This window comes from Erpetoichthys calabaricus, chromosome 11, assembly GCF_900747795.2.
Source record: "Erpetoichthys calabaricus chromosome 11, fErpCal1.3, whole genome shotgun sequence".
Lineage (NCBI taxonomy): Eukaryota > Metazoa > Chordata > Cladistia > Polypteriformes > Polypteridae > Erpetoichthys > Erpetoichthys calabaricus.
Genome location: NC_041404.2, coordinates 42,574,064 through 42,594,934, shown reverse-complemented (window position 1 = coordinate 42,594,934; position 20,871 = coordinate 42,574,064). Strand labels below are relative to the sequence as shown.

Below are 20,871 nucleotides of genomic sequence, written 5' to 3'. Positions count from 1 at the left end.
GCTCAAATACGGTTCCGCAGTTCTGCTTGACCATAAGTCGGTCGTGGTAGCAAAATATTCAAGGCTGAGCCTGAGAATTTCTCTTTCTATTTCTTTTCGGCATTTCGCATACAGCAAGGGCAGCGCAACATTGGAAAAATGGTTGCGTGAGGGAATGCTACATCTTTTATCAAGTGTTGCGATCACTTTGTTAAACCCCTCACTGCTCACGGTGGTTATTGGACACATATCCTTAGCTATATGGTACGTGATCGCCTCTGTTATTTCCCGGTGTCTTTGCGAGCTAGGCAGATATGGTATTGCGTTGAACAATGTCCCTGATATTGTTGTCTGTGTTGTGGATGGCTGGTAATTTTTTGTTGTTGCTCTTTGTGCCTTCAGTCGTTGAAATTCTTGATAGTGTACTTTGTGGTGGCTTTTAAGGTGGTTGATGAGGTTTGTTGTGTTACCTTGGGACGTTTGGACGGAACAGGAGCAAAGTTTGCACAAGACTCGTACCTGATCAACATCATATGCCTCGAAATCGAAATAGTTCCAGACAACTGAGTATGACCCCTTTTTAGGAACTAACGATCGCACTTCTGCACCTTCCTCACGTTGCTCCGTCATCATATGTTTATTCTGACTGACTGTTATTGCTGCTATTGACTTCTACTGCTTCAGAAAGCGCTTGCAATCTAGACGCAGTAACGTCATAGTGACGCAGTCCAATCCGTAAACTCAGCCCATAAAAAACAGTTTTGTCTTTATACTGTAAAATCGCGACGATATTTATTAACTGATCGTGGGTCATAAATATCGTTATCATGAGGAAAAAAAAGATTAATCGTGCAGCCCTATAAAGCATATATTTAAAATTGCATGAACAGCAATGTAAATACAAAATTCTGTGAAAGCCAACAATCATTTTTGTGTTGGTCACCCAACACAGCACAAATACCACTCATCTCCGCAGTTGTTTCAATTGGATCACTGAGTTAGAATGTAGCATTCACTGTAAATATGGCTAAACCTAAACATCACGCCAAATTCAGTGCCACTGGCTGAACCATTTTTGCGATGCCCAATCCCTCAACCCACATTGCAACCCCATTTCTCAATGGAACTTTTGAAAAGCCTTAAAGTATAGATCTTAAGTTGTATCAACAATATGCATGCAAAATGTCATGAACTTCACACAATGCATTATAATAATAATTCATTACATTAATATAGCGCTTTTCTCAGTATTCAAAGCACTATCCACACAGGGAGGAACCGGGAAACGAACCCACAATCTTCCACAGTCTCCTTACTGCAAAATTTCACATCCATCCCCAGATTACAGTATAACTATCCTTTTAGATTTTCTTTTTTCTATTCAGTCATTTTCTAACACTCTTTGTCCTGAACAGGGTTGCAAGAGGTGCTGGAGCCTGTCCCAGCCAGCACAAGGCAGAAGGCAGGAAACAACCCTGGACAGGGAGCTAGTCCATTGAAGGGTGAAAACGCAGACACACACACTAGGGCAGATTAAGTATCACCAATCTACCAGACCTTCATGTCTGAACTGTGGACGGAAACCGGAGCTCCCAGAGGACACCTACACAGACACGGGGAGAACATGCAAACTCCACACAGTGAGGACATGGGGACACAAACAGTAGCACTACCAATGAGTCACCATGCCACACTCCTTTTGGATTGAATTTTTGAAATGTCATATAGCCTGGACTTCAAGTTGGTTCAGCTTTTTTATACATGCAAAATTTCATTAAGATCAACTCTAGCATTTTGGAATAATGCAGTTTTTGTGTTGACTGCCCATTACAACTCCCTTCCACAATTACATTTTTGAAATGCCATGTAGCACATTTTACATTGGACTAACAGCAACCTACATGCAAAAGTCTGAAAATCTGTTTTGCCATTTTTGTTGTCATTGTCCTTTTGTTTGCCAAACAGACAAGATGTGATACAAGGAATGAAATGAGCCCTGGGTGTATATTTTATATATATATTTTTTTTTTATTTTATTTGTGGCGATTCAGCAGTTCACAAGTGACCATCTATATTTAGTCACTTTGGAGACTGCAGTGAGTTGACAATTAAAAGATGATACATCTTAGACTTGCAGCCACAAGGCTCCACAATGCTATTTCCACTGAATATTTTTTGATTCTCTGGCAGACATCTGATCTGCAATATCCCAACTCTATTCCCAATAAAGCACAGATGATTTTGAATGCAGCAGGTCATACTGTTCAGTATCTTTGTTCCTGTAATGTGGTTTTCTGATAGTATGTGTTGCTGAGCTAGCAGACTTGATCTTCTGTGCACCTTTTCCTATGTTATTTTGTCAATTTTTGTATTATGTTACATTATGTTTGTAGTATTGCACGCTAGTGTTGCATTGTATACTGGTACTAAAAAGATGTTAAAATGGTACTATATTAGCTCTTCAAAGTAATATTTGTATATTTGCACACTTGAAACTGCAAGGGGCACTAACATCCAAGCCAGCTTCTTGTTATAATGTGAGGGGGATTGACAGTGTTGTCCATTAGTTGTTTCAACATTGTTTTGGTACTTGTACTGAGGTGCAATAGCCAGTAAACTGTGCCAAAGTCAAAATTTTAGTATCAGTCCCACACTTTTGAATACTCTTAGCACCTAATAAAATGATTATGCCCATGGCTAACTGACTGACCTTGGCCACAAAAAGGAAAAGAACCTGCTGTTAAAATCTACTTTAGAACACCTACAGGGCACAGAAGCTTGTAGTTAAGGGTAACAAGGGAACCTGCTGTGTAAAGTGACATAACCACACTTGTTACAGTAAGAAGTCAAGTTTACTTGAGTAAAGGGTGTTGCACTGTAGTTTAACTGGACAAGACAGTGCTTTCTCAATCTAAGCCTTGGAATTCACAGCCAGCGTGTCTTAGGGAGGATGTGAAAAAGAGCGGGGCAAAGCCCTGAATGATTTTTCATTTGTGACAATAATTTATACTGTAAAACAAAACACCACAAATATTTGTTGGTACATCAATATAAATGAATGCTTTGCAGCTATATTTTTTTAATTACTGTTAATTATGGGGTCCCTAATTTGAGCTATTCTGTCCCCATATAAAATCGAAATGAGAGCTGTGTCCACATACTTGGGAAAAACATTAGCACTGTTCCCAGTGGGTGTGAGACTCCTCCATGACTATGATTTGCCTCCTATCCAGTTTCTGAGTGTCATGGGCAGGATATCAAGGAGCAGCCGAGTAGAGAATGGTGCCCAGTTCAGTGGTCTTAGAACTATCATTGCTTTTTGTAGACAACGTGGTCCTGTTGGGATAGTTTGTGACTGAACGTCAAGTGGCAGGAATGAGGATCAGTACCTCCTAATCTTAGGCCATGGTCCTCAGTAGGAAAAAGGTGGAATGTCCTCTGTGAGTGGGAGATGGAGTTACTGCCTAAAAGTGGAGTTTAAGTATTGTGAAGTGAAGAGAAAAGGGTTGGTGAGTCAAGTGCAATTATGCAATCACTATTCCTACCTTCATTGGTGAAGAAGGAGCTGAGCCAGAGAGTAAAGCTCTCGATTAACCAATCAATCTACGTTCCTACCCTCACCTATAGCCATGAGCTTTGGGTAATGACCAAAAGGATGAGATATTGGTTATAAGTGCCCAAAATGAGCTTTCTTCACAGGGTAGCTAGGCTATCCGTTAGAGATAGTGTGAGAAGCGCAAACATCAGAGAAAGGCTAGGAGTAGAGCTGCTCACACTCTGCAACAAGAGAAGCAAATGGAAGTGGTTTGGCATCTGAAATGGATGTGTTCCTGTTAACGTTACATGGGCTTGACTAGCTGGGAGGAGACCCCAGTGAAGACCCAGGGCTCAATGTAAGGAATATAAGATGGCGTAGGTACCCTTTGGGATCCCACAGTAGGAGTTGGCAAATGTGGCAGTGGAAAGGGACATATGGGCCTCACTGCTAAGGTTGTTACCTCCATGACCCGATTCCAGAATGAATGAATTAATGAACATTAATTATGAAAGTAAAGGTTTTTCATATTTGCCAATATAACATATGCGCCACATTTGCGTATGATTACCGAAAGCATTTGAGCATTACAGTTCTTTACCAAAGTTTGGCTGGCAATTTTTTGTAAAACTAAAAGTCTAATCTTTTTAACAGTCATGATCATTCTCAAAAGTGCCATCAAGAACCTCTCTGTATCTGGCGCATTCATCCTTCCCTCAATTCTTACCTGTCTCTGCCACTGAGAAGCACCCCCTATAGCATGATGCTGCCAGTACCATGCTTCAACTGTAGGGATGATATTAGGCAGGTGATGAGCAGAGCCAGGTGTTCTCCAGACATAATGCTTGGAGTTCTGCCGAAAGACAATTTTTGTCTCCTCAGACCAGAGAACCCTTTTCCCCATGCTGTCAGAGTCCTTTCACATTTTGCAAACTCTAAACAGGAGTTAACTACTTTACGATAAACTCCTAGTTGATGGAGTTGATGAGGTTCTTCCATCTCAGCAGAGGACTTCTAAAGTTCTGTTAGTGTTACCATTGGGCTCTTGATCACTTCTCTGACCAAAGACCTTTTTTCCTAGTGATATGGTTTGCCTGGATGGCCGACTCTAGTAAAAGCCCGGTTAGTTCCAAATTTCCTCCATTTCACAATTACTGAGGCCACTTTGCTGCTAGGAATGCTCAAAGCTTTATAGATCATTTAATCCCCTAGCACTCATCCATATATCACCACAGTTTTATCACAGACGTCTAAAGAGAGTTCCTTGGCTTTCATGGCTTGGTTTTTGTCCCAACATGTAGTGTCTACTGTGGAACCTTACACATACAGGTTTATGCCTTTCTAAATGATGTCCAGTCAATTCAGTCTACTACAGGTAGACTCCAATCAAGTTCTAGACAAATCACAAGTATAATTAAGACAAACAGGATGCACCAAACCACAATTTGGAGTGCCTCTGGAACGGCTCTGAATGCTCATATGAATGAGGGATTTTTAATACATATGCAAACCTTTCTGAAAACACGTCTTGACTTTGTTATTATGGGTAATTGAGTGTAGACAGGTGGACAAAAAAAAAAAAAAAAAAATCAGCAAACAAATACATTTTGCAGAAAGTGAAAGGTTCTGAAAACTTCCTTAATCCATGGCATGTAATCCATCCTGACCAGTATGCTATTGCTGTGATCATCAACAGGACATCAGTTAAAAAAATAAGATAAAAAAAATTATACAGATCAGTAAGGCTCTTTTAGTTTATGCATATAAAATGTGTAATTTCATTTTATTTTGTATTTAGACTTATCTAAATCTGAGAAAATTTTGGCTTCAACCAAATTGTTTTTGTTTCCCTTTCAGAACCTGAAGCAGGAGAAGTGTCACCTCCTGTTGGAGCTGGAATAAATAGTAACAGCTGGACCTTCAAGTATGGACCCCCAGCTGGCAACCCCCAGCAGCTGAAACCAGGTGAAGTTCCAGAAAACTTCATCATTCCTGGCTCACCGGCCATCATCTCTATCCGGCAAGGCCCCCCTGGTGCTGCAGATGACAAGAGTGACTTCATAACCTTTGGCAAAAAGGAGGAAACCAAAAAGAAGAAGAAAAAGAAGAAGGGAAAGGCTGATAAAAAGGAAAAGTCCAATGATGGTGGAGACCACTAGCAGAGATATCACTGAAAACGGAGTAACCGGCTCTGTTCACACTCAGAAAGGAGAGTTCCCGGCTGTTCACCAAAATAAATTTCAACCTCAGTCACTGCAGTCTTTTCACCTTTCTGATAATGTACTTTTAGAACCTTACAATTCAAATTTGCTTTCCATGAAAAGACAAGAAATGCTTTCTGTAAATCTCTCTCTCTTTCTCTCTTTAAAAGTAACTGTCCGCATTCCTCCTTTGCTGAAGTAGCATTTACCTCTTTCTGAACAGACCGACTTGAGGATGATGCAGGGCTATTGTTGTCTTTGGTTGGTTAGTTTAAGATCAGTTAAAAGATATTTAGTATTACAGACAAAAACAAAGGCTTGCTGTTACTGTATTCAGACTTTTTTTGACACAAAGATGTGGATGATTCCATCAACACTTTTTTCACTATATATGAAAAAGATAAAAAATGAAATATCCACAAAGGCATTCTTGTGTGTGTATGCACACTTGTATTATTTTGCTATAAACATAGGATAGCAAAATGAATGTTCTGGAGCAGCTGAGTCTAGCAAGTGAGCCAAAGGGATTCATGTTTTCTGAGCAGCAGGAGATCAGATTTTGCCACATATTGCTTATATATCTAGATCTTTATAAGGTCTCTTTCCCCTGCTTTTTCACCAAGTCTCTCACTTTTTATTTTGTTAAAGATTTAGTCATTTTGCAATTGTCACCCAGACATCAATAGCTCAGTAGAGGTTTCTGTCATTAACAGTGTCCCTTAGTTCTAGGAAGCACATCTCAGCATCATTTGTAATGACAACAATCCATCTTGTATTTTGTTGAAAGTATTTACATTAAAAAAATGACATCTCCCCTTTTGCAAGGAAAACATGGACATTGGTCTCACTGGCTGTGAAACAGTTAACATTTTAAGTATCTTAAACAATGGACAAAGACATCTGAACCCGGCTTAACCTTTATGCACACTTGCGTTAGGATAACTGCACTACTAGACATTTTGAGATGTGAATAATCCAGAGGCTCATCTCAGTGAAGGCCTTGCAAGGTCAACGTTTGTGGCGGACTGGCCACATGGAAGGTGGGATTCCTGGAGAAATGCAGGGATCGGTTTCCCACCTGTAGCTACGCTTGGAAGTATAGCTCTGGTTGAATGCTATGGTACATTTCAATAGTTGGCAGTACAGAAGAGCATTATAGCCAGCTCTCTGTTGGCTTGCAGAAACTGATTTTGTGCTTTAAAATTTCCTCAATTTCAGCTTTCTTTCTAGGAAAAAAATAGAAATATACTAACCAAAATAAAGATAAGAACTCTGTATTAAAATGAACAAATAAATGCACTCATAAAACATAATATACTTCTTTTTTTACATGCTTCTTTGTTCAGTCTGGACTTTTCATCTGGCTGAACATGAAGTTAAAATGCCATATGCAAATGACTTGACGTGTTATTTTGTAGCCAAGTCTGAAGTTCGCAGTCAATTCAGAGCGTTTATTTTTTTCCTGAGATTTGCTACTACATCACCGAAATGGTTTTACCAGTTTTTGCCTTCTGGCTGAACAGAATGTTCAGAATTCAAACACCTGTCCCAGGTGAGGCACTGCATCCCAAAGAGAAAAGCATGTTCTCTTTAAGGATATCTTCTTGGCTGGTAGTTTTGTTTTTTTTAAGGAGACAGACTAACAGAATATTTTGAGGCCACACTGACACATTTCAGGATATGAAGCCATTATGGAGTAGCCAAGCAGTTCTCAACCTGCAGGGTGTGACTTCCACAGCAGGAACCCTTTCTACTTTGGGTATACAGCAACACAGGCTCTGTGGTGGCCCCTCTGTTCACGAGCGAATGGCACTTGGATGCACTGATTAGTCTCTGGGATTCCTAACTATTTTAGGCTATCATTAACTGAGGAGTTTTGAGAGGGATGCTGTAGGTTGTATACAGTATATACAAAGATACGTTGTAGTTTGATACTCACAAGGTTTGCTTATGCATATTTTTAATATGATTTGAATAAATGTTTATTAATATAAAAAGGAGTTCATATGGTTATAGACCAAAATGGGTTATTTTTCCCCCTTTTCTTTCCTGTTTAACCTTGTTAGTAAATTGAAACGTTGCCTAGTGGGGAAGTATTATCGCTGCTATGATTGCTTTTAAAAATCCTTATTATTTTTGTCTACAGTCAAACCAGTTACAGCGCAGTACTATCAATCAGACAGTTAGCATTTGCTGCATGTATTATCAACAATAACTAATGGCACATTTTATTTTAAATGACTACTGTATTACACTTCACCTTTTTTTTTTTTATTCTGGTGATCTATTCAAACCAACTTGTACGCAAAATAAGGATCATACTTTATATGTTTATCAGACTGACCTTACTAACTTTTTAGCTGTATGTAATTCTAAGATGTATGCTCTAAAATGCAATCTTTTTTTTTTTTTTTTTTTTGTGTTAGGCTTTTAAACGCTGACCTTACTAACACTGTTATGTGAAGCTGAAATATGTATGCTCCTATGAAACGATAAACCCTTGAACTGTATGTATCCTATGCTAATGTACGTGAATGTCCATGCAACCATCTTTTAATCGGTGTATTTAATGATAGGCACTCACCTGTAAAATGTGCAAAAACACCTATATAATCTTTTCCCTTTTTTGTATACCTTTTCATCAGTGTAACCGTGAATTAGTGTTTGTTTTTTTTAATTGATACTGGTAATGTGTTTTGTTTATAAATCACAAATAAAATTTCTTTTCTTTATTACACTTTTCAGAAATTATTTTTTCTTGTTCTCAAGCTTATAGTAAGAGCTTCCTAAAAGTCGCAGAAGTTAATGATCAGTGTTTTAAAACTTATAAAAGTAGAACTCAAAGTTGTTTAAAGCCAATGTTACATTGCATGACTTCTAGTTGTGTGGCGTTTCAGATTTGTCAAGCAGAGTCGCTTCTCTCTTAACCAGATCTTGTCAATTTAAATGGCTGAAAATCACAGCCCATGTCACATTTACCAACTGAGTGCCGATTTTTCAGGGCAGTCATGCTCACCCCTTTTTTCTGGCATCCAATATTGTGGTGCCCGGCAGAGCCAGTGTCGATAAGGGCCTCAAGATGCTGTTTTCATTTGTACGGAATGGTAATTTCTTTCATGCATCTGCACTTGCCTCTGTGGAAAAGTATATTTTACCATTTAGGCAACAATTACAATTCATAGATTTTCATTTGTACATCTGTTCTTTTTGAACAAATGATATTGAAAGAACAGCATCCACCATACTAATTTCTTCATAATTTAACACTTAGTGTGTCCTGCTAATTCGTTACTTAAACTGGGTTGGTCTTTCCACGGAGCACATGCATGGTAATGCTGCAATTGATCGAATAGCTTTTCCACTCCTGTTATGTTGTTTTTGCAATCTGGATACCAAAACTGCATACATTACAGATGCACCCTCCAGTCACTCATTGAGACAGAGTTGGGTGGTTGATATTACAATAAAAAAAGAGTACTTATATTCAACCTGAAAGGGAAAATATCTTTAATCACTCATATTAAGGTCTTGAGTAATGTTTCCAGCGAAGAAACAGTAAAAGTTATTGTTATGGAATAGACAATCCTGATTGTTTTTTAAATTCAAGCATTATAGTAAAACCAAGCTGCAATCTGCCCTGCTTACAGGATGTTCAGGTGGACTGTATGGAAACCGAGATTCAATGCTGGAATTTTGCTCACAGATGTTTCATGCAGAGCGATGCTGTGAGACACTGTTTTAATCCCATGTATTTTGCATATTTTTCTGTTATCCGAGTGTATTACTCACATCGCAGTCTTAAATTCGAATGATGGGTACATTTACAGCTCAGATGCCAGATGGAGCTACTTTTTTTCTCCCAAGGGAACTGGAGAAACCACAGATAAACATCCTTGACAAGACAATGCTTTGGACAAGCTGTCCATCAGCAGAGTAGTCAGCCAATTTCACAATTAATCAGCACCTCACATTGTCTTTTTGGCATAAAAAAAAAAATGAACTTACCAAGGGCAACAGAGATACTCGATTCAATAACCAAAAACAAATAAATGCCATCCATGCCTCAGTTCAGCTGCTGAATCAAATAAGCACCTCTCTGCCACAGATATTTCCTTAAATGCTGCTCTTTAATCCTTATCTCCTTTTGAAAATCATTGTTTAAGCTTTTTTCTTTAAGACAAGTGTTATTTTTATTTAAGACATTACATTCAAACTTTTACTTGCTCACAGATTCCTCTAACAAACCCTTGTCCTGCTTAAAGAGGAATCGAAGCATTACGCACATCTGAATCTGTTCCTCAGAGAGTCACAGTCAGGGCAGCTGATGGAACGAACCTTACAGATGACACTGCAGTTGTGACCTGCTAGACTGGCTACTTTGAGCAGTTGTTCAAAGCTGATCCTCCGGCTAGGACATTGGATATCTCTGGGTCCACAGTTCTTGAGGCTGATCCTCCAATTAGCTGTGAACCACCCAGTCTCACCGAGATTGCACAGGTGGTGAACCAGCTGAAGGGGGGGGGAAAGGCTGCAGGGGGTCTGTGGTATCCGGGGTAAACTTCTCCAGGCTGGTGGTAAGGCTGTACTCTTGGCATTGCAAGCAATCTTTGCTTCCATTTGGGAGACTGGCATCATCCACTTGTCGTCCCTGTCTGGAAAGGGAAGGGTGATCACCAGGATTGCAGCAACTACGGGGGTATAACACTGCCCTCTGTGCCAGGTAACGTCCTTGCTAGGGTCGCCCTCAATAGGATCCATGATCACTTACTCACCTACCAGAAACCGGAACAGTCTGGTTTTACGCCAAAGAAGTCTACCATCGACCGCATCCTGGCACGATGGGTTCTCATGGAGCGCAAACGCGAATATCGGCAGAGTTTCTTTGGAGCCTTTGCCGATTTTCGCAAAGCGCTCGACTCGGTTGATCGAGCTGCCCTGTGGAACATCCTGAGGGTTTGCGGGATCCCCTCGAGGTTGCTGGATATCATGGCTGGCCTATACACTGGTACTGTGAGTGCTGTGCAGAGTGGAGGAAGGACCTCTGCATTTTTCCCCAGTTGATTCTGGGGTTCGTCAGGGGTGTGTTCTTGCTCCTACTCTGTTCAATGATTGTATGGACTGGGTGTTGGCAAGGTCGTGGGGTCTAGCGGCTGTGGGGAATCTGTCGGTGAAGAAAGATTCACTGATCTTGACTTTGCCGATGATGCTGTCATCTTCGCGGAGTCATTGGAGGCTATGATCGGGGCGCTCGGCTGAGTGAGGAGTCAGTGTCTGGGCTTGCAAGTGTCCTGGATAAAAACCAAGAACCAGGCCTTTAATGACCTCTTGGGCACAGCCATCAGCAGTGTGTGTGTTTATGGAGAGAGTGTTGACTTTGTTGAGAGGTTTACTTACCTTGGCAGTGACATTCAGGTCTCTGATGACTATTCCTGTGAAGTCAGTAGACGGATAGGGAGAGCATTGGGGGTTTTGGGGGGGGGGCTTGTCGGGGGGGGGGTCATGAGGTCGCTGGAAAGGGGTGTGTGTGGCGCTCCCGATATCTATGCAAAGGGACGAAGGTCCAAGTCTTTAGAGTCCTGGTGCTTCCTGTCTTACTATATCGTTGCGAGACATGGACACTATCCAGTGACCCGAGATGAAGACTGGACTCCTTTGGTACTGTCTCTCTCCGGAAAATCCTTGAGTACCGTTGGTTTGACTTTGTATTGAATGAACGGTTGCTCATGGAGTCCCGAATGAGGCACATTACATTAGTGTCAGTTACAGCACTACACCCATGTGGCGCGTTTCCCCGAGGGTGATCCGGCTCGTAAGATCCTCATTTTTGGGGACCTAAGTGGCTGGACCAGGCCAACGGGTCACCCACGTAACATCTGGCTGCGGCAGATAGAGGGTTATTTCTGGAGGGCGGGACTGGACCAAGTGTCTGCCTGGGGAGTTGCAAACCGGGATCAAGCATTGTTTCACTGTGTAGTGGGTGCGGCAACGCACTGTACCAGTGTATGCTCCCCAACTTGACTTGTGACTTGATTCAAACTTTAATTTTATTTATTTCCATTAATTTAACTTGCTGTCGTTCTGCTTTAATACATACTGTTTTACCTTTAAATTTCTATTCTTTGTATATCTTGAGTGACTGAAGTAATAAAGCAGATACAGGGCACCTGCTGTGGGGAGATTGATTCTTTCTTAAAGGGCTAGCAGACTTGGGGGGTGGGTCGTCTCCAGCAGAAAGAAGCACAGTAAGCAGTAACGCATCATGGGTTGGTAAGTGACATTAATCGAGGTGGGTCAGCCTCCATGTGTCTTAAGTACATTCGGGGACCAAGGTGTAAAGGACAACAAAGCTGATATTGCCACCTGGTTTGAGTGACTTATTTTCACAAAAGATTTTTGTTGCCATAATTACATGCACAGTTTTCACCAGGAAAAGAAGGGCAATTGAGACTGAAAGCATAATAGAATCAAAATGAAGTCCCTTGGTGAAAAGTGACCAAGATATTTGTCTGTGTACAAATGTGAAACAAGTCTTCCAGAGGTTTATGTTAAATTATTTAAGTTCACATTTATGTATTAAGGTTGACATTTATACTACAGTTTTACTGTCTAAATGCTCACAAGAGTTTTAAATTTAGTTTATTTACAGTATTCACTTTATTTTGTAATTTGCTTTTGTAGTTCTTGTGTGTTTATGAAAAGGTCACAGAGAACAGAATTGAACATTTATAAACAGACGGTTGACCATCACTCAGCTAGGGTGTCAGCCTTTAGTGTCTTGGTTATATTCAAAGACATCTGAATGTTGTTCCCACCAAGGCTAGTGAAATCCTATGTGGAGTACTGAGGCTGTTTAGGCATCACATACAGGTATAATCAGTGCTTATGTGATAGGTATTCTAAGCTTAGCACACACTCAAATCCTATCTATGATGAACTTGGTGAGTCACTCTTTCCACACAATAATATATAGCTACTAATTACTTTTACTCATCCAAATATCCTCTCCACCAAATTTAGCAAACTGACTAGGCACATATTAAAATAAATAAAAATGGTAATTGCTTTGTAGCGTTTCATTCTATTTCCTTGTGGCTTAGCTGATTTATATAATCTGCAAGTTTTTATTTCCCTAGTATATTTCTTGTGGTGTGTGCAGACACCATGCTACAGATAAAGTGCAACAAAGAACACTAATCAGCATTATGAACTTTGTTGCCACATTCAGGTTGCCAATTACAACGTCTCTATCAAAATCTAAGGTTTTGATTAAACAAAAAAAAAGTAATACAGTGTGATCAATACAGTTCAGATTTCTTGACTAAGCTGCAGGCTACAATGAAGTTTAAATGTGAATTCTTTACCAAAGTGCAACCTGCACAACATTCTGGCACCATTAGACCCGCTCTATAGGTTATGTATTCTGTGTTGTTATATTTTATAATAAGGCAAAAGTAGTCCAAATAGCCCACAACCCCATTCACAAGTTTTACAGTCCATGAGAATATCTTAACTTGTCCACTGTTCCACAGCCAGGATAGACTCTGCATTGTTAATCCTGGATCAAATCTTCCATAGTCCACTGAAGAGATATGTCAGAAATACAGTCACTACAACAGAAGCATTGCAAGCTTTGATAATTAGATCTCATCAGGCCATGCAGCTCTGCCACTATTGAGATTTTAAATCAGTTTTTAATGCCAATGCTTCTGGCCCTGCCTTTTCTTCAAAGAGCATATCTACAGGATTAAGGAAATCCTAACAGTGCTCCTTCTACAACTCATCAATATCCCCAGTTGAGGCAATTGTCTACCCAACCTTCCCAAATTTAAATAATTTGCAGGATCTTCTTGGATACTGTCTAAAAGTATTTCTATACGAACTTGCCAAACTCCATCCAACCTCAGGATTTCACTTTACCCACTGTGGTGCTTCCTATCTTTTTTGGACCTGAACATGGTTCATTCAGACCTTAATCCACCCACAGGATGCAACTATTATCATTTTTGTGTGTGAACATGGTATTCATTCTGGACAACCAATGTTCAGGTTCAGATCAAGCAGACCATCCCTCTCAATCACAATCCTAGAGGTATGTGTCATTCTGCATGCGAGTATGAAGTCTCCCCAGTAGGAATACAGTGTCATTACATTGATTTAGTGATTGAAAAAAATCAAAAAGCCAAAAAAAAAAATCCTTATTGGTGCCTCCATGCAAATAATCTGAATAAGCTCCAACCATACAGCAAGTAGTTAGCCAATGTCCCAATGCAAAAGACAGACCACCCTTAATCAAGAAATCTAGTACAACAGCTATGCTCTCTGTTGAGAAGTCCCACTAAAGTACACACGGTCTTCCTTTGCCAAGGAAACTATATTTGTTTCATAAGCCAATTTCCATTGTGAAGGTTTATTATGCCTGGAGACATTTAACCCTTACCTAATCAACCAAATGGCATTTAAAAACTACCTGCATTATTCATATTCATATGTGGAGACAGATGTAGGTTTTGAACTTGGCATAAAACAGCATCAATTCATGGATCTATTCAACCTTATGTCAGAGCTGCAGGAAGATGATGGAGGCTGGGGATGTTTTCTTGGGACAGGCAATACACTCCTTAGTACAAATTCTGTGTCATTTGAATGCAACTGTGTACCTAATCATTCCTGCTGACCATGCGAATCCATGCGAGGACACTATTCATGTAATTTCAAGTCAATGCTTCAAACAACATAGAGCAGGATGTCACAAACCACATATAAACTAAAGCTTCTTCCACCAATTTGTCAGTGATACTAATACTTTGCTCCAATAGCCAGTACAGTCACAGAGGTTCATGGCATAAATGTGCATCTACAAAATCTTCAGAAACTAATGCTGCAGAATCAGCACGGCCTAAGATCCAAAATTAATGTGTCAAGCACCTTGTTGGATATGTGAAGAATTCAAGTTGTTTTGGAGAAAAAAAGTGGGTCCTAATTAGTTCTAGGTTGTTGTATGGAATACTAGCCCATGCCCTGCGTCATCGCCTGCATATAAGTGAAACAGGACAGTGAGGAGGGCCCGCCAGGCTCCATACTTCTGACGTCACGCTTCCCCTCCCCTCATCCTGCAGCCTTCGTCTCAGATTAGCGCAAATATATCACTCCTACAAGCGAACTATGATTCTTAGCGCAATGTGAAAAGTCGCAAAATCAACCAGAATGTTCAAGCAAATTCAGGAAAAAAGCCCAATCTAAATCCGTTAAGTAGTTCTTGCATGAAATGCAGACGGACAGTGCAATTCAAGGTCAGTTTTAGCATCTGTTTTTATGTTGTAAGCATTATTCAGAATAGCAGTATTCTAATGAAATGTTATGCTGTTTTTGTAGTTTTCAAATGTCCTCTAATACAAACTACTACAAAAATTATTAAAAAAAAAAAAAAGCAGGGAAACAAAAGAGCAAAATAAAGACTGGTAATATTATTAATAATAATAATAATAAATTTTATTTATATTGCACTTTATATTTTAGCAATCCCAAAGTGCTACAGAGTAAAAATAGAATAATAAAATAAAAAAAAAAAGAACAGAAGAGTCTATAAAATACTTTAACAAAATGACTTTCTAAAAAGATGAGTTTTTAGGTTTCGCTTAAAGGCCTCAGTCGACTGTGGGGCTCTCAGGTAATCAGGGAGGGCATTCCACAGCCTCGGCGCCACCGATGAAAACGCCCTGTCACCCATGCTGCTGAGCTTAGTTCTGGGGACTTGAAGAGTGTTAGTGAGTACAGAGCGGAGGGAACGTAAGGAGTTATGGGGGGTAAGGAGTTCCTGTAGATAAAGAGGGGCATGTCCATAAATGCACTGATGGGTAAGAAGGGAGACCTTGTACTCTATTCTGAATGAAACAGGGAGCCAGTGAAGGGTTTTCAGGATTGGGGTGATGTGATCATACTTTCGCACCCTCATCAGGATCCTGGCAGCGCTGTTCTGAATATACTGGAGTCTCTGGATACTCTTGCCAGGAATCCCAATGAGGAGTGCATTACAGTAATCCAGCCTGGAAGAGACAAAGGCATGGACGAGCTTCTCTGCATCTGCCAGTGTGAGTAATGGGCGGAGTTTGGCGATGTTCTTGAGATGGTAAAAAGATGACTTACAGAGATATTTGATGTGGGTGTCAAAAGTAAGTTGGGAGTCCATTCTAACACCCAAATTAGTAACAGATGTGGAAAGAGGAATATTTTGGCCAGAGAAAGTAATACTGGTGATGGTAGAAGAGCGAAGATGATGTGATGTACCAACTAAGATGGCTTCTGTTTTGGATCTGTTCAACTGAAGAAAACTGAGCCTCATCCAAGCCTCTATCTCCTCCAGGCAGGTAGACAATGTAGATGTTGGCAGAGGAGCAGTAGAGGAGGTGGGAGTAGTCCTGAGGTAAAGCTGAGTGTCATCGGCATAGCAATGGAACGATAAACCATGTCTGCCAATGACAGTTCCAAGGGGGAGCATGTAGATAGTAAAAAGGATAGGGCCCAGCACAGAGCCCTGTGGAACACCACAGGCGACGTTGTGGGTGTGGGACTTTGCGCTGCCAAGGGCGACATGCTCAGTTCTGCCAGTCAGGTATGATGTAAACCAATTTAGAACAATTCCTGAGAGTGTTCACATGTGTTCACATCATAGTGAGTAATATGAAAACGCAAAGTGTTAAATGCAAATATTTATAGCGTGCCTTCAAAATGTTCACTGTCAAAGTTCCATGAAAAAATAATCAAAATTAGTAAGAACATAAAAAAAATTGACAAAAGAGGAGATCATTAGATCCATCAAGCTTGTTTGTTCAGTTACTTGCTTGGCTGTCTTAATATCTCATCCACATTCTTCTTAAAGGACGTCAAGGTTTCTGCTTTAACTACATGTGTCAGTATAGTTTGTTCTAGATTTCCACATCTCTTCCTGTCTTCAGTCTTAAAACCACTTCCCCTTAACTTCCATTTGTGTCCCCGGGTACAGGACTTGCCATTTAGTCAAAAGAATTTAGCTGGATCCATTTTATTAATACCTTGGAGGATTTTGAAGACCTGGATTAGGTCCCCGTGCAGCCTATTCTGCTAGAGAATAAACTGGTTTAATTCTATGATCCTGTTAGTGTATGATATGTATTTAATTCCTGGGATGTACCTGGTTCCTATCCTAAGCTTCAATTACCGCTATGTCTTTATTCCAGTGTGGTGACCAGAACTACACACACTTCTACAGATGTGATCTCATTAGTACAATATATAGTTTAAGCATAACATCACTCAATTTATATTCAATAGTTTTTATGGGAACCCCTATGTTTTATTTGCCTTTTCCATCTTTTCTGCTCTACGCTTAGATTATCAAAACAGTGTGTCAATGAAAATCCCTAAATCTTTTTTGGAGCTTACTTCCTGCAGTACAGTGACTCGCATCTTGTATTTATAATTGACATTCATTTCACCCACATATAGCACTTCATACTTGTTTATTTTAAACTGCACTTTTGAAAGTGCATGGGCATACATGCTACATAAGAGTCCTGATCACCCTATAATTTACCATTAGAGTGCCACATTCACCCGATATCCATAATGGTCGATGTAATAAAGGCTGCCTTTTACTTATGTTATTCCCTAATGTTTGTCACAACTGAATAGCTTTGCAAGTCCCATTTTGTTAATGTTACTACAGCCAGACATACTCAAGCTAAGAATAAATTAATTCCAAAAGTTTTTATTTTTAGGCTATGTTAATTGGCAATTGAAAATTGTCACTGTGTTTGAATCCTGGTGGTTCTGGAACCTACCTACTGAACTCTATTGAGGGCAACAGTGCTTGTCCAGCCCTTGAACACACCTGCATGTTACACCAGGTATATACATTTAATTTGTTAGCTCTGCACATGACATTCCATTATTTTCTTATTTTTCAAAATATGAGTGATATATTTAAATCAGTGATTAAACTTTATTTTTTACCTTTCATTGATGACACTGTCAAACAGAAATAGTTAAAAACAATATCACCAATGTTAATACCTGCACAAATTTAAGATTAAAGGACATCATATAGAATGGAGGTAAACAGAGCTTGATACGAATTTGTGCCTTTTTGCTATTGTATTTTGGCATTGCATACAGTACTTCAGAAGTAGTTGTGTCTTCATTTTGTTGGCTGTAAGTTTTAATTTTCCATAAATTAAGATAAAATACATTGCTGATTAGATCAATTTGAGAATAACATGACTCATAAACTAACTTTGAGTGAATTATCAGTTCCCCAGAAACTCCTTTCATATCCTTTTTGCCTGCTCATTTAGCAGGGTTGCCTAGCAACATTAATCACATTGCATCTTGCTCTTTGCCTTAAATGCTCAGCCGCTACTCATCTGGAGACAAGCTGAGAGGCACATAATAATTTGAAGCACCCCGTTATGCTATGTCTACTGCCGGAGGTAAAGGCATATTACACACATATGGGTATAAGTCGTCAGTCAGGCAGAAAGCAAAAGGGGGAAAAAAAAAAGGAAAAAGCTCAAATACACTAAAAACTATATATAGGGCTAAAAGGCAGGGCTTTAAGAACGGATATTTTAACACAACCACTTATTTCCTTTCTCCTTCAAAACAAATGACTGCTGCACAAAAAAAAGTTATTAGGCAACACTGCTAAATATAAAGGACTGGGGCAAATATATAAGGAACCCAATACCCTATCCAAGTCACATAATTTCATGTAGGAGAAAATGATTTGCTTGTGAAGCTTGCATTGTCTACCATATATACTTAAATTCACTTTTCTCAGAATCCATTGTAAGGCAGACTTCATAGTGATAGACTTGACAGAGTCCCAGTGGCCCCCACTTCTGCATAATGGGGCAGGTAATAAGGAATAATAAGGAGTGTTCCATTGGGGCATTTATTGAAAAGTTTAGGATTGTCTCAATTTGTGAAATTTTAGACATATTATAATTATATTAAAAATGACAAAAAAGTAAATGGACTATCACTAATGAGGGCAGAATTAATTTCCCCACAAAACAGGTTAGTTGATCATGAAACTAAGGAAAAGTAAAAATCATCAGCAATTTTAAACTTGGCACAACAGACAAGGAATCAAATTAAAAACTGGATTGTTATCTGTTGCATTTACACCGTGTGTGGCAAGCGGCTGGGGGTGGCACCCAGCCGGGATGCCCGGAAGGACCGGCGGAGGGATTATGCCTCCTCCAGACCATGAGGGGGCAACCGCCCTGGTGGCTTTGGGGACCACGGGAACAGAGCTTAGAAGCTCTACCCTACAGGGGCCCGTGGTCACCGCCAGGGGGCGTCCAGATGCCCAAGGAGCCCTGGCCCTCAGCACTCTCCCCCCAGGTGTGTATAAAAGGGGCCGCAACCCTCTATTCAATGGCTGGAGTCGGGAGTGTTGAAGACGAAGTTTTGGTGGAGAGGAGTGGAGGCGGCCCTGAAGAGGCAAAGGCTTTGTGAGGCCTAGACTTTGGGGGAATTTTGGGGTTGTGTGTTTTTCACTCGTGTAAATATGTATAATAAACGTGTGTTGGGTGAACCATCGATGTCCACCGGGCTGTGTCCGGGCCAGTGTCCATACGTGTTAAATCTTGATTACATGCTACCACTTTAAAGGCCACCCAATCATACAAATTGCGTTTACATATGGTAAAACCTAATACTCATCAGTAATATATGAGGCATGTCAAAAAGTCAACCAATCAAAATTAAGTATTCAAAAAGTGACAGATACCCATCTCTTTTTTAAGCAAGGTGTGTAGAAGGATCTGCATAACTAAACCTCTCACCACCACCCCACTTCCATGGAATGGGATGCTGGCATTATGCAAGTCTCACGTATGGAGGTGTTTGGGTAACGGATACAGAAGAAATAGGCGGATGAAGGAAGGCTGTAGTTTTTCAGGGAAGGTAGGAAATGACTACAGTCAGTGGCCATTTTATTATTTGAGGGTTTTTTTTTTGGCTGATGTGGTGGACAAGAAAGAAAAGGTGGAGGTGTACCTGTCTTTGAGTCTGTATGTGTTGGGATGGCAAGGTAGGCCTTGCAGTAAATCTGTTACTGTCCAAAGGAGCTGGGGATGGGTAGAGGGACCGTGGATAAGGGCAAAAAAGGGGGAAAAGGCCAAAAGGCTTAAGAGGGAAAAGCTTGGTAAATTACTGGGCAACCAGTATGCCTACAACGTGCATAATCTGGCTTGGGTTACTGGAGAAGAACAGGGTGGCGGTACTGTACTGGCAATGATAGGTGGAATTAAAGGATAGGAGCAGATTCTCACAGCATAACCACGGTGTTTGTTTGGATTTTAGCCATCTTTTCTTATCACCGGACTCTTAGAAACTTGCATCATGACACACTGTATAAGGACACTACTTGATATTTTATTCTGTTTTTAAGATTTAGATTCATTTGTTTTCTGTTGTGTCTTTGTAACTTATTAATATTACTCCCTATTCTTATTTGTTTTCTTTTCTTGTAACTTTCTCTTTGACATCTTGTAAAGCACCTTGAGCTACATTGTTTGTATGAAAATGTGCTATAGAAATAAATGTTGTTGTTAAATTTCTCTTGATTGGCATCAATGTCTTCTGCAAATTAGGGCTGATGCGATTAATCTATGTAATTAATTGACAACAAAGATTTAGTCAGATTGCATTTTTTGATTTGACTAGTTATCCCTGCCCCTACCCTACATTGCACACCGGCATGCTATGACTCTCCGTACTGTTTTGAGTTGGCCAATCATAGAGACCGCTACACTACATTCAGCAAAAAAAGATTTCCCCAAATATCAGGCAAATATTTTCTCATTGTGGGAATATTTCACCTGAAAATCTGAGAAAGTGCTTGTTTGAGCATTGTGTGGGGTCTCACAACAACACTGTTTCAACACATGAACATCTGAATTGGAAGCATGCTGAAATACAGCAACAGACAAGCCGACAAAACATGTGTATCCCACATATTCTTATTTAGCGATTAGAGAACTATTCTTTTAGTGCTGTGAAGCTAGTTAACTTGAGAAATTCATGCCAGTGACTAATGTAGGGATGAAAGTTAGAGCCATGGAAAATTCTTTTAACAGAATAAATTGTGTGGTAAATGCACATGTCAGTTGT

General features: G+C 40.0%; 1 protein-coding gene and 1 long non-coding RNA gene across 48 annotated transcripts in view; one reads left to right on the top strand and one right to left on the bottom strand.

The window, feature by feature from the left end:
• The window catches only part of LOC114660357 (protocadherin alpha-C2-like), a 480,950-nt gene extending 474,011 nt beyond the window's left edge, over window positions 1-6,939 (top strand). For all 47 annotated transcript variants that reach the window (XM_051934061.1, XM_051934046.1, XM_051934066.1 and 44 more), the window contains one exon: window positions 5,372-6,939. In XM_051934061.1, coding sequence (XP_051790021.1) covers window positions 5,372-5,673 — 302 coding nt within the window. In that variant the 3' untranslated portion in view covers window positions 5,674-6,939. The remainder of the gene's footprint in view (window positions 1-5,371) is intronic.
• The window catches only part of LOC114660360 (uncharacterized), an 80,618-nt gene that overhangs the window by 50,300 nt on the left and 9,447 nt on the right, over window positions 1-20,871 (bottom strand). The window lies entirely within an intron of this gene.